Raw genomic sequence first — 13,803 nt, forward strand, 5'->3', positions numbered from 1 at the left:
AGAAATAGGTCACTAGTTTTTAAAAGTTGTTTCAGGAAGAGACCATTTGTTTGGAACGTCCACTTTCATGCAATTATTAAGGTGGCATTGAGGAGAATATTATCTCCGAGAGATTTAGAGGTGGATTTCTTAACAATTATAAAATTTAATTAAAACTGTTAAAGCCTGTATAATCACAGTAGTGCATTGAATAATGGGCTCCCGGCGTCAGTGATCTCAAGAGATTTATCCCATTTCGCTTACTAAGAACTAAAAAACCTTTTCCTCTAACCCCTTTATTAGGAAATAGTCTGCCAACGAGTGGATAGTTAAGAAGCTGCGAGATTTCTCCAAAGAAGTTGCGAGATTTGCAAGACTTTGAACAGTCCTGGGCCTTTGACTATCATTAAGAGTTAGCTTCTAGTAGAAAATATTTTATGTACAGGAATCGAAGATTTTTGCTTGACTAATCAGTAGGGCAAAGTTAAGGAATCGTTACTGGAATCCGAAAGATTTTAAAAACTTTTTAAATTGTAATTAAAAGATTTTAATTATTAACAAACAAAAATTTACAGAGCCCCATGCAGCATGTAGTAATATATGTACATATATAAAATGAAGAGGACGTTACCTTGAAATACCTTGTGTTACAAGTAGTAAACTGATTAGACTAATGTAACAGAAGCAAGTTCTACGAATATCAATGAATCAATCATTTACATTCCTTAAACACGCTCAACAGGCGCTCTATCTGAGACCCCAATCAGGGGTACCAACACACTGCACAATGTTCTAACACCAATGATATTTAAATTTCCCACATTTTTTTGTTTGAAACAATTTCATTTAGATTTAGAAATTATTTTTCTGGTTATAAGGTTGACCGAAAGAGGAAATCGAAACAGGTGTTTCCTTCCAGAATCGCCTTAAGAAGAGAAGCCGTACACAAAATTTACTGATCAGAAAACCCTGAATAGAGAGGTTAACCTAAAAAGTATAAAAGGACTCGGCACCGTCTTCTTTGACTGAGAAGGGGAATTGGATTAACTCCTAGTTCTTATCAATTCTAATCCATTGCACAACAAGCAAAATATGGTCAAAGACCTAGAGGCAATCTAAGAGCAACTAGTTGCCATTGCAGAGGAAAAATAATCTGTTTTCCTTTCATTTTTCATTACAGTAAGAGGCCAATTCCATTCACAATCCGAAGGAGTCGAAAACAAAAAAACCAAGCGACGGAAATAAGAGATTCGAGACTAAATACAGTTCTACTCTTACCACAATGGTTCCCTCGTAATTCCCAAAGGTCAGCTTGAAGAAACACCACCACACGGTCAGCACTCAGCACTGCATTGAAATCATACAGAATGCTTAACGGATGTACATACATAAATTATCTGAAAGTCCATTGTCAAAACAGGAAAAACCAAAGGAAATTCTGGCTGATACAGAGGATAAATTTCAGTTGCAATCAATTTGTATGATAGCATTCATTGTGGTGGCAGATAAATGCAGAGTTGGCGTCGTCTATATTTTGATAGTGCAATGAACATCACATGACTTGCTGTGCCAAATCAACAAATTTAGTTAAAATTGAAGCAAAAAAAAATGTAGTCTTAGATATTATGTACTACTATTTGAATGTAAGCAGGGTACACTTTACTGTTGAAATTCAACAAAAGTAAATTGTCCTGTTGACAAAACACTTAAGTGTAATACCATGAGGGGTAGCCAGCCATGAATCATGCTGGTCCAAGTTGTTGCAGCATAGAGGCATAGTGGCACCTTGTGATCTGTCGCCGCCATTCTCTAACTACAGGCTCATTGTCCAATTAAATATGAACCAACATGATGATTACTACCGTTATTACAGACAACTACCAACTACCAATGTCACTAAAACGCGCACACATAAACCATTAAACTGAAGCAACACTATTACAGCGCTGTTATCAAAAAAAAAAGAATTCTGAGAGCCACAAAAATAATAATTGAATTTACTAGAAATATAATATAAATAATACAATTTACCGGGAGTAGTTCTTCTTTCTATTACTCTTCTTAAAAGAAAGTATTGCGATCGTGACAAATATTCAAATTGAGCTTTCACCGGCAAGAAGCATTTTGAGATTTTAAGATAGCTCAAATGTATTAGAATTCCATTCTTGGTGGCGGCGCTTCCGTCACTAAGGCAACAAGAAGCGCAACTTTCTACATCAAATTCTTTTAGCTCTTTTACAAAAGAAAACAAGACACTTCAGTGGACCCAATTGGTTGGCCCACAAAGGACTCTGGTTGCTTCATGAAGACATGCTATTGTTGACGTGTCATTAACATTCAAAGCGTTGTCAAACTGTTGTTTACATGAGCATCGTTCATAATAATGAATTTATCCCAGTGAATATCAATTCTATAGGTAATTTGAGAGTCCAAAATGCAAATATATTTCTATAATCCATTTTTTTTATGATTACGGAAATTCAAAACATCTACTTCCTGCAAAAAATCAGAAAAGAAATTTTTGCACTTCCTGCTATGAGGAGGAGGAGGAGGAGAGGAAGCCAAAATTACAACCTCATGTTTGATTTAGGTAAAGTGGTAGCAATATTTCATGAGGCTCCCCTCCTTCCAACTATTACACAATACTAAGAGATGTGCGACCTATTTACCTACGATAGGTCTAGAAAGAGAACACGACAGATTTATGGGATAATTGGACACAGTGTGGTGGCTAGCTATGCACAGGATTCTAATAGGTTTACCCTAATTTCCTAGTTAGACTATCCACCTTAATTACTAACACAGGTAAAACTCCTGAGTAACTTCCATAAAATTAATAAAACCAAAGCGGAAGTTAGCAGGTAAAAATGAGAAAGTAAAATTATAAATTGGTAAATTAGAATTAGCAACAAACTACATTCTGTAGTCGACGATCTACTTCGGCCTTCAACTGGAGAAACATGTTGCCGTGCAGTTATAAAAAGATATTGCGATTTTTTTTTTTTTAATTTAATTACATGTTGTTTTTATATTGTAATTAATTCAATACAGTAGCAACAAATGTGATGCCTGCGACATGGGAAACCATGTGATGGAGGTTTGCTAAATTAATATGAACTAATGAGCAAGATAAAAAAAATTAAAATAAATAATTATGTACTCGCAGCAAAATGGCCATGGTTCTATACGAACAAATAATGGAACAGATGTACGATTATTACTCCGACTACTCTGATATACAACAAGAAGGATGCGATGGTGATTTGGGCAAAGCGCATTGATCTGTAGACTGAGGACAACCGCTTCTCTGGGCAAGCAGCTTCACTAACCACTGTTACTGTCCTGGAAACTGTGAAGGGAATTTCTCAACCTCCTCTCTTTGAACAACTGAAGAAACCTCAATGGAAGACTATTACAGGATTTCTACTGAAAGGATTTTGGAAAAGTAGGATATATTCTACCCATTTATCGCGGATGATTTTGTTCTAAAATCCCATCTTTGGGTTACCTTCTTAAATTTGTTTTTAATAATGCAAATAGCGTCAGAATGCTTTCTAAAAAGAACGGGTAAACAGCTGATTAAATGTATTAAATTTTATATGGAGTAATTCAAAATTTTAGAAGGATCTAGAGCGACGGTGTATTTTGAGACGTTTGCTAAATTCAAATAAAAGCCTATGATTTTATTTCAGGTATTATAGAATCGTACAATAAACTGAAATGGTACTTTTAAATTACCCCTCTCTTAGTAGTTCTTATTAATTGTTGGTAACAGAGTGAAATGAGGAAAGCTCAACAACGCTTTTCCAGTACAGTGCAACCTCGATTAACCGGGATTCGGATAAACCGGGATCATGTTGAGTCATCATAAGAACACCTCAGATCGGCGCCGAAACAAAAATTAAATTTTCGGTGGCGACAGGAAAATTTTTTGTCTTCCGATGTAACATAATTGAAGGCGTGGCAGCAACTCTTTTATACCTGATTTTCTTGAAGGGTCATTACGTAAGTAAAAACCCCAAATATGGTGCAATTAATACTGAATTTCTTGGGATTTACCATGGTCTTACAAAAGACCATGGGATGACCAAAAAATATGTATGTAAAAAATGAAAAAAAGGATTGTCGTCTAAGATAGGAGCTGATCTCTGGGACGAAACAGTAATGCATTACTATGTAGTACTGGGTATTCGGTTTAACCGGGATTTCAGTTTTCCGGGGTGGTTATAACCGGAGGTCAGCCCGGTTAATCCAGGTTGTACTGTATTTCTTTTAAAAGAATTTACCTTAAAAAATTGTTTTCTAAGTTTTAGATCCATATTGTTTAATGAGCTAACAATTCAGTTGCAATTACACCGTTTCCTGTCGCTTCTGCGTCATTAATCTGATCATCATGCATATACATACAACTGTATTTCCGGTATGAAAACTCAAAATAGAAAGCCTACATGATCCCAACTTCCTCTTTCAATGGAAAACTAATCAATAACTCTCTGCCTGTCCTCTCAAGCAGTCTTCCTTAAACAGAATCATTCTCTTTAATTATAATGAACTACTACGAAAATTCAGTTCAAATAATAAGTTCTAAGAAAACTGAATTGTGTAAAGCGGATGGAAAGAGGCCGCATATTCTTAATTTTTTTTTTATTTAAGTGTTGAATTATATTTCGCTATTTCTGAGCCCCTCAGAAACTAGAAGCCCTTGCCGTTTACAGTACTAGCAAACATCCCGCAATCATAAAACAAAGTAAGTAGTAATTAAATTGCATTAGAAGTTTAATTATATCACCAAAAAATATGAGCTCTTAAAAAAATAAGTACCAAGGTTGACTCTGACCCTACCATTATCCCTTGACGTTAATAATGGTGTGAATGTGTCTACGAGGTGGTAACCGTGGCGAGGAACACGTCGATATAACTACTGACTGGCCAGCTAGTACAAGTTCTGTCAGATACTAATAAAGGAGAACCTATCATTAGGCCAAAGTCGAGGAAGAAGAAATGTACCGTAAGAAAACCTGTCAAATCAAGATTGGACAACTTAGTCTCAAAACTGGGGGGAACAGAGGAACTCACAGAGGAAGGAATCAAGGGTATTCTGTATCAAGGATGATAAACGGCAATCGTCTCCCGTTCTGCGGCAAATTCTGCTCGTCCTCTCCTAATTCCTTTCTTTCTCTTACTTCTGCTTCTAACCGCACGTATTGCTATCGCTTCAAATATACTAAGTTGGGTTTTTACAGGGAACGCCTTATTAGTATAATTTATTTTTGAACACGAACTTCGCGGAGTGATCCTCTTGGAAAGAAACTCATTCGCTTCCCATGAATGGAGATTACAGCATCCCTGATACTAGGCTATTTCTAAACCACGCAAGATGACTTCCAAACAGGAGGATCCTCTTAAGAACGAGGGAGAGTGAGATGACCCGATTTTATCTACCTTATTTCCATTCGCAACCATCGGTTTACCAGCATGCGAGTATGTCACAGCTACTAGGTGAAACATATACCGATCATACTCCTTTTATAGTTCGGCCGTTTGTTCCTAATTATTGTGTCCAGTAAAGTCTACGCGATGTACAAAGAAGGTGCCGTACATTCTCAAGAACCTGCCGAGAATCATATCTTAAGTTTTTGCCTAGTGGAGGTTGATTCTTCTCCGTAATTGAATTCTCTTTTTGAGAGTAATAAGATACAAAAACCAGATTCTTGTTCTACTTGGCCACTCTTGTACCTAGAATACATACCAAGCTCATCAAAATAAAAGATTGCATTTAGCAATGATATTATTATGATTATCTAATGGTCATAGATATTGCAGTTAATAAGGGACTATTTGCGACTTGATACCTAATCGAGCTTTATAAATCTTGTACCTGCCAGATTGGAAGCCCTCCTCTCCTAGGCCTAACTTGTGTAGCCCACAGTTTACAACCTGTTCAGGTAGACAGCGGAGAGAGAAAACCACTCTCTCTCTCTCTCTCTCTCTCTAGTTGCGCGGAATGGTTTCACCAATCCAATTACAGTAATAATCACTAAATATTTGTATCGATCGATTTGTTATTAAAAACTATCGGAAAATGATAGCAATTACGGGCAGGCAATCATAATGAGTGGAATGTAAAAACTGTGTGCTATCAATTTAATGACGAAAATTTTGATCTAGTTGGCTGAGCAGACTTAAAAATATACATACCTTAATGCCTTTCTAATATGCCTTAGAAGATACTTTGAAACAGATAGTTTTGCCATAAAAGGGCCCTCCCTTCCCAACAAAAGAGTCTGAGGGAAGGAGTAAATGGTACAGCTTACTGGATTCCAACGCGGAGATTTCGGGTCGGAATCCAGCTGCTGGCTCTTTTCTGTACCTAGGTGGCTTCTTACACCTGTCCGTAACGAGAGCACACTTTCTGGTGGTCGGCAATGCACTGAAAAAAAGGCTCCGAGCGCAAATAACCTCAGAGGTTGTCACGCCTTAAATTAAAAAAAAAAATAAAGAATTTGCCAAGTACAGGCCCGAGATGCTGCAATGTTCAATGACAAAGCAGACAAGATAATAATAATAATCGCGGGCAGCATCCTTCGATAGTAGTTGTTAATGAATCTATCGCACAGAGATATGATATAATTCAGCCCACGTTGCACGTTATTTTATATTAACACATTTTTACATTATTTTAATCTTACTTGAAAGTTATCAGGGCGTTCAAAATGTTTAGATGCTCAACTACTTAAGTTTGTGTTAACTTTTTATGTAATAAATTTATATATATGCTCGCGGACCAATAAGCTTCTTCCATGTTTAAAAGGAATGAACTAGACTATGTAAAGCTTTTAATAAATATATATCGTACATATATAAATTAAAAAAAAATAAAAATATAACTGCAAATCAGCAAATTTAAATTTTAATGTTTCTTCTTTAAAGAAATGTGTACCAAAACATCGTAAACAAAACTTGTAAAAGGTCAGAATACGAATAAACGGTGTAAAATGGTGGACACAGAAATGTAAAAAGAGGTGAAGAAGAGGAAGATGATGATCTGGTTATCGCTAAACAATCAGATCTGTTGGCTGGTGAGAGAATCTTAGAGATGTTATCACGACAAGACCAGCGAACATTATCCACTAAGTAGAACATCAGCACTTTTTGGCTGGAACATAAACTAGAAGATGTCTTGAACAGCTGCATTGATTAAAGCGGTATTTGTTACTTGGCCGTCCTCTCTACTCAGGTTTCTTTTAACAGTTTGGCTTTGTTTTTTATGGGCAGCAGAAAGAATTTTGAAAACACAATATTACATAATATTCGGTTGGTAGTAATTACATTATTACACCTGAAATGTTACTTTAGAAGGTAGCCTTTGATCAATAAATAAAATATAACAAGGAATATTCAGTTTTATAAAAAGAAATATCAAGCCATTTCAAAAAGAATTGAAGTTAATAAGGTTATTTTGGAAGCAAAGATCTCCTTGACGTGGCAAGCACGACGGAAACTTCCAGGCGTAACCTGTTTTCTCGATCGTTTGATCTTCCCTATGGTAGGCTGTGGCCAGCCACTAATTGCGGACAGCTCCTACGTAATACACCTTAAAGGAAGACCGCCCAACTCGATCACTGACAGCTCCGGCCGTAGCTTCACCAATTTACCGGAAGTTACCTTTAAAACTTAAACGAAAGTAATAATTTAATTTTAACAACCTAACTGCTACTGAAATTGTCTTCCACCAGGAAGTGTGATGTCATTTAATACATTCACAAAAAATTAAATAGGTTATGGACAGGAAATTTCTTCATTCTTCCCACATTTCACAAGTGACCAAGCACTATTTAGTAGCCAAGTGTTTCCGGTGTTGTGCTGGTTCAAGTGAAGTCGAATTTTTCCTACCTCTGATGGTGGATGCAAGTCAGAGATACAATAAAAATGCCTTTTAACATATGATGCATTGTTGTACTCCCACAAAGTGTACGCCAGAGGGAAAGCAGATAGAGGAAACCAAAGTTCAAAACTTGACGCCCTAAGTTTTAACTACTGCTACGTCTAGAAAGATTAGAAATACCAACTCCAAGGTAACAATTTCTTTTATACTTCTTACTGCTCCCAAGTACAAATCTGGGCAAGAAACTAGAAGAAGATATAAATAGACGGGAAACGGGTTAATTGTACATTTCAATGGAAGAGAAAGTTGTCCAACAAGGTATTGATTGTGTTAAAGTAAAAAAAATGGATTGGAAACATGAAGCTGATTGTTCTTAAGGAGCAAGACATCTCCTGTAACAGCATCCCTACCATTAGGAGTTAGTGATAGTGTTGGGCTTCCAATACTTTTCTTTATAGATCTAGCTGATATTACTACCGCACTACCAACTGGAGCTAGTCTCGCCTAGATAGATAGGTCTGTACTTAGAAGCGCGTGTATCCAGTAGCGAGAGAACATGGCTACTGCAGTACAAGCTGGCCAACAGATGGTTACAAACTGTGTACATCCCTCCTCCGCCTCAAACCCTCAACCACTAAGGAGGCTGGTGGTACATCCTTTATTACACTGTAGATAATGTTTGCGAGCATAATTATAAAATTAATGTTTCGTCTTTTGTTCTAGATTAAAGTATAAAAACGACTAAATGTCCCTTACACGTTAATCCAATAACTACTGCTGAATCTACTTGGTTCTTTCTGGCCGTCCTGGAGAATTGCTTCTAATCACACTGAGAAATAGTCCTGCTCTTTGACAGGGCGCGCAACAATTAACTTCCTGCCATTTCATGTACATTGCTTAAGAAGGTCACTCTTTCGAGCCAAGAGTTATAGGTCTTGGAATTATTGATATCTGCACCAACTCGTCAACTTTTTCGATCTAGATTTCCTTTGATATCCAGAAAGCTATAAAATGCCCAATGTTTTCTTCAGTCCAATATGATAAGTATTCTTCTACATTCCTTATCAGCCTGGCCTTTCCAAGAACCTGGAATCTAACCGTGAGATATCCAGTGCATTAGCCATTGAGCTAACTCTTCCCTAATTCATCAAGAATTCTCTCTCTCTCCAGACTTAGCAAAATTGAGTAACAACACCTAATAATTCTTCTAGTCCATTACATAGACCATTACTTTAAATTAGTCTATGACCAATTGATTCGGCCAGTTTCTCTGAAATCTACTCCAATTGGAAAGCGAGACTGAATTAATTAGACGCTTTTTGAAACAGTTGCCATTGTTTGATCCAGACAAACCGAAGAAGTGAGAAGAGCAATTGAACTACGACTAAAGATAGTCGTAGTAATTATAACAAAAGCCTAGAGTATGTATTTACTGTATACAGACATAATATTTAAATGTATGTAAAAGCGCATACGTGTTAGAGTAAGAAGTGAACTTTAAAAACTGGACTAATCGCAAAAAGCTTCTGTTTCATGAAAAATCCACGCGAAATGATCTGCGAACTACCATTAAAGTCCCATCATCTTTTTGTGATATCTCTCTCATCTGCAACACTTTTTACCTCCGAATGTGTCACTTCAATGCGATGAAGTCTCAAAAAAATTATATTACAAGCTGGAATTCTATCTGCTCTCCAAAATTCCAGTCTCAAAATGCACTACATAAAAATGAGCCCACCCATTATTATTACTAGTATTCATTATTCAAATATTAATTACTTATAATTTATTATCTTTAATACCTGTAATATTTAATGAATTGCTAAAATGAATGGAAAAAATTAATAAAGGAATTTGATTTAAAAAAAACAAGTCCGGAAACTGGCTCAGACTCTACATCTACACTCCAACTTCGCAGCAATAATTATATGGTAATTACCAGATATTATTGCATTTCCAAAGTTGCTGATGAAATAACTTATTAATTATATAGTTTTTTTAAACTACAATTAATTGTTATAGTTTTTCTTTTTATTACAAATACATTTTGTTATGTAAGAGATCTAATGGTTGATCGAAGGTTGCGAGGAAAGATAAAAAGAATGCCTAGCCCAATAGTCATTGCAAGAAAAATCGCTTTACTGAAAAGGAGCAAGGAGTACCTTGCTGTTCTCTTCTATTGTTGTTATTGTGCACTGGCCACAACAACAACAATGTCCCTGAACACAATATTCTGGGTCTATGTGTACAAGAACGTTCTCTATAGTGTCGAATTTCTATTCGTCCGCCTCCCTCTTTGTGTGTACCTGCAGGGTACCTTCTCCTCTTAATGGTGGTGGATGCAAAAACAAAGAGACCTTGTTAGACCCTATTTAAATATATAACCTAACTGAGTGGTGGTAAAATGGATATTCAAAGGAAGAATGGAACAACAGTCTTTGGTTACTTAAATTTGTTTCTTGGTTATTTAATCTTGGCAAGATATTGTAGCATATAATTTCATCTTAACTGAGACACTGTGGTCACAAACACCTTACTGAGATAATTAAAGCCATTATGAAAGGAAACTAAGTAATCAAACTATGTATCAAGATTCTTCGAAACTATGATGATTCACCAATCACATTTAGGTAATTATTCTAGATTAATAGATTTACAAGGAAATTAAAGAATAAAGAGAAAAAATAGCCAATCAAAGCAACTTACTATGGAAGATATTCCTCCAACTGCCGGACAATACTCTGAGACACTTATGTAAGGTATTATTAGGCACGGGCAACGGCGCCAGTGAGACTTGTGACGTGGTGAGGTTACTCTCAGAACGGCTCCTCGACAATCCGGAACGCCTTCTTTCATCCGGGTTACCACTTGTCAAGATTATTAGCTCATCTTCAGCCTCTCGGAAGCTGCGATATGTGACATCCAACAGTCCGCTGGCCGCTATAGGCGGTGACGCAGAATCACGCGTTTTTCTCGTCATTGGCTCTTCTATTTAATTATTGCTGTTTTCAAAGTAGTTATTTTTCTTCCAAAAATAAAAGTTTTTCCAGTTATCACTTCATTTTCCTACGATCACCTGTCCTAATTTAGAGAAATAAAACAAAAAAAGACCGAACTTATAATTCAAAACAAGGAAGGTAACAATATACATTATTATCATATTGACTGTTTATTGAACTTAGAGGTGTAAATTGTGTACCGCTACTAGGTGGTTATTCCAACTCATCGAACTAAAATAAAGACGATAGAAACCATGGCCCGATCGACTACAGTATTCGAGAAAGCGGTTATTTCTATACACTTTTCATGCTTTCCACCTTTTATTCCCCATAAAAAGTGGCCATAATTCCAGCGAGGTTAGAGCTGTAGCGATTTTAATTTCACCAAACGGAAAAACATAAAATTTTTCATAAAGTGATGATGTCATTTTGTCTAATAGGATAAAAGATATCACGTGAAAGCTTCAAATTAAACAAACAAACTCTCACTACTTCACCATCTTTTAGCGCAATAAGCTTTCAAATAACTTTAAAAATATTCACCAATTTAGCTTTTCCAATCTATATGCTCTTTATGAGTGCATAAAAATAATATTAGTGAGCTGAGGTTATTTCAAAATTTTTGAAAAATAATGAAATTTGTACCATTTTAAGCTCTCAAATGATCCCTTCTTCTAATAATAGGCAAACATCATCATTTTATGGAATAATTAACGTTTTTTATGACTTAAATTTACAATAGCTGATCAACTTCCTGAAGTATTAACGCCGTTTTTTTATGGGGATAAAAAAGTTCTTTTGAAAAGAAGTTAAAAGTTATAAAATGACTGCTATTTCGAAAACGGTTGAAAACCTTTTTCGTTCATTTCGATGAGTTGCGCCACTGAATCAACGGCGCACATGAATTACATTCTGTATTTAAATAAAGGATTTCTTGCTGTAGATAATTAGATTTATAGACTTATTTTGGCTGATTTTCAGCGGTGACCAAATGTTCTCTTGGCTTTAACAATCAATCGTAGGAATTCCCAAATCCAAGAAAAAATTAAAAGTTATCTTTATAACAAATCAGACAGAAAATTCCTCTACAACTTGGAAGAACTACTTCGGCACTCTAATTAACTCTATATTTGGTAAGTTTGTGAGAAATTCAGTGGCCACAGAGTGTACTGTTCGCTAGAACTGTTAAATCCAATTATTACTATCCACAAAAACATATAACCACTTCTGCAGCCCTTTGAAGGTAAAGGAGTAGTTAGGCGTAATGTGTAAGGACGCTAATATGTCCAAAAGGCTTTCCAAGATCCTAATGATCTTCTTCAGAGTTTTTGAAAATGGTTCATCCACCTTGAGAGTCTCTGACTGGGGAATGAGGTAAATGGGGAGCAGTCAGGAGAAAAAACATGCCCGGAGATGCAACCCAAGCAAGGGTTGTAGTGATCCCACAGGTGTAAAGAAAGAGATTCATCTCAGGAAATGGGCTAGAGACTTCACCACTGGGTTCGGCCAATTGGTTTTTACCCATAAAGGGTCGCTTTATGTGCGCATGGTTGTTGACGTTGTGATCAGCAATGTCTCTAAATTTTAAAAGCGGAAGGAAACTAAAATTTTATACAATTCTAGTAAATTTATAACTATTTTTTCAGTTAGACTTTATTAGCCTTTTTGTTCAGTTAGGCAGACTAGCGGACCAGTTTTCAAAAATAGAGCGGTTTGGTATACTATTTCACGAAGTAATTTACTCTTGCTTACTTCTAGCAAGCGGAAATATTACAATCGAGTAAAGAAAGATCGAGATTTTAGGGCATGTTCTAAAAGTATTATGTATTCAGAAACAAGAAATCTCACGACTTTGTACTAGCATTTTGTTAGTATTAATGTCGTTTCTGATTTTAAGCGTTTTTGAAGGATTCTATCAACCGGATGTGACGCGTTTTTATCGCGAAATTGTCTAAAAACTGGCTTCAACGATTTCCACCAAACTTCGAAGAATCTGAGAATCAAGGGTGAAGAAGGGAGCTTGCCTGCCCCTAGGGTTTAACATTAACCCTGGTGTAAGAAACCTTCCTTCTAAAGAATATTTATTAATAATTTGAAGGAAACTTGTCGAATTATAGCAACTGGAGTTTGAAAAATAAGTACTATGTGATGCACGCCATGTTTTACTGGCGGTAACAAACACACGTGGAAAACCGGAACACGTGTGAATTCCGACGTTTCGTCGCCCAAACACATGCAAGCAATTTACGAGGTCTGTCCATTTACTAAAGTAAAAAAAATTATAAAGCCTGGACTACCTAGTTTTTCGCAAATTTAATATTTGTAATACTTTTAAAGCGACCTGTTTACAAAAAAATAATAATTGTTGTCTTATTTTTATATCAAAAGGAGATCTATCTGTGGGTAGAAAGGTCGATATGTTGCAAAATTATTGATACAATAATAATGTAGGCGCCAAGGTTCACCTCTTTACTCTGGCTGTACTTTGTGCGCGCCATCTTTTTATACTCATAAATCTCGCTTACAATTTATGTTACAATGAGATACTGTCAACAATATCTCGGAGATTATACAATACTTTCTCTTATTTCTAGTTCTAGAAGTATTGTAATCGTATTGGTTTCTCATTTCCACCAGTAATATATACGTAAAGGCAGTTTTTCTTTCGTATCCATAAATTTATAAAGTTGAAAAGGAAATAGTTTTTATGAATCATTTTTGAGAAATTGAATTACAATAAAGGGGGCATTTTTGGAATGAAAAGATACTGGATTAAAATTTTGATACTTTCGAGCAAATCTATGCCTCCTGGAGCGACCCAGAATCAAGACGAGCTTTAAGCTTTTTGTGTAAGAGTTTATCGTAAATAACGAAAAAGCGTAATGTTGTAAAACACTTATCTTTTGACATTTTTTTTTCGTTTTTTCCTATGAAAAATAA

The 13,803-nt window shown here is 35.9% G+C and overlaps 1 protein-coding gene across 12 annotated transcripts in view; it reads right to left on the reverse strand.

Annotated features, from left to right (window-relative positions):
• Nucleotides 1–13,803, reverse strand: part of ckn (CRK like proto-oncogene, adaptor protein) — a 357,411-nt gene that overhangs the window by 35,655 nt on the left and 307,953 nt on the right. For 4 of the 12 annotated variants that reach the window (XM_074120790.1, XM_074120788.1, XM_074120784.1 and 1 more), the window contains exon 2: nt 10,571–10,945. The exons of 6 other annotated variants lie outside the window; for them this stretch is intronic. In XM_074120790.1, the coding sequence (XP_073976891.1) occupies nt 10,571–10,844 (274 nt within the window). In that variant the 5' untranslated portion in view covers nt 10,845–10,945. Of the gene's footprint in view, nt 1–1,257; nt 1,385–10,570; nt 10,946–13,803 lie in introns of those variants that run through there. 2 more of the 12 variants (XM_074120785.1, XM_074120789.1) reach the window with 2 other exon arrangements.

Source organism: Rhodnius prolixus, unplaced genomic scaffold (genome assembly GCF_049639745.1).
Source record: "Rhodnius prolixus isolate KJV_2025 unplaced genomic scaffold, Rpr scaffold_2, whole genome shotgun sequence".
NCBI classification, from domain to species: Eukaryota; Metazoa; Arthropoda; class Insecta; order Hemiptera; family Reduviidae; genus Rhodnius; species Rhodnius prolixus.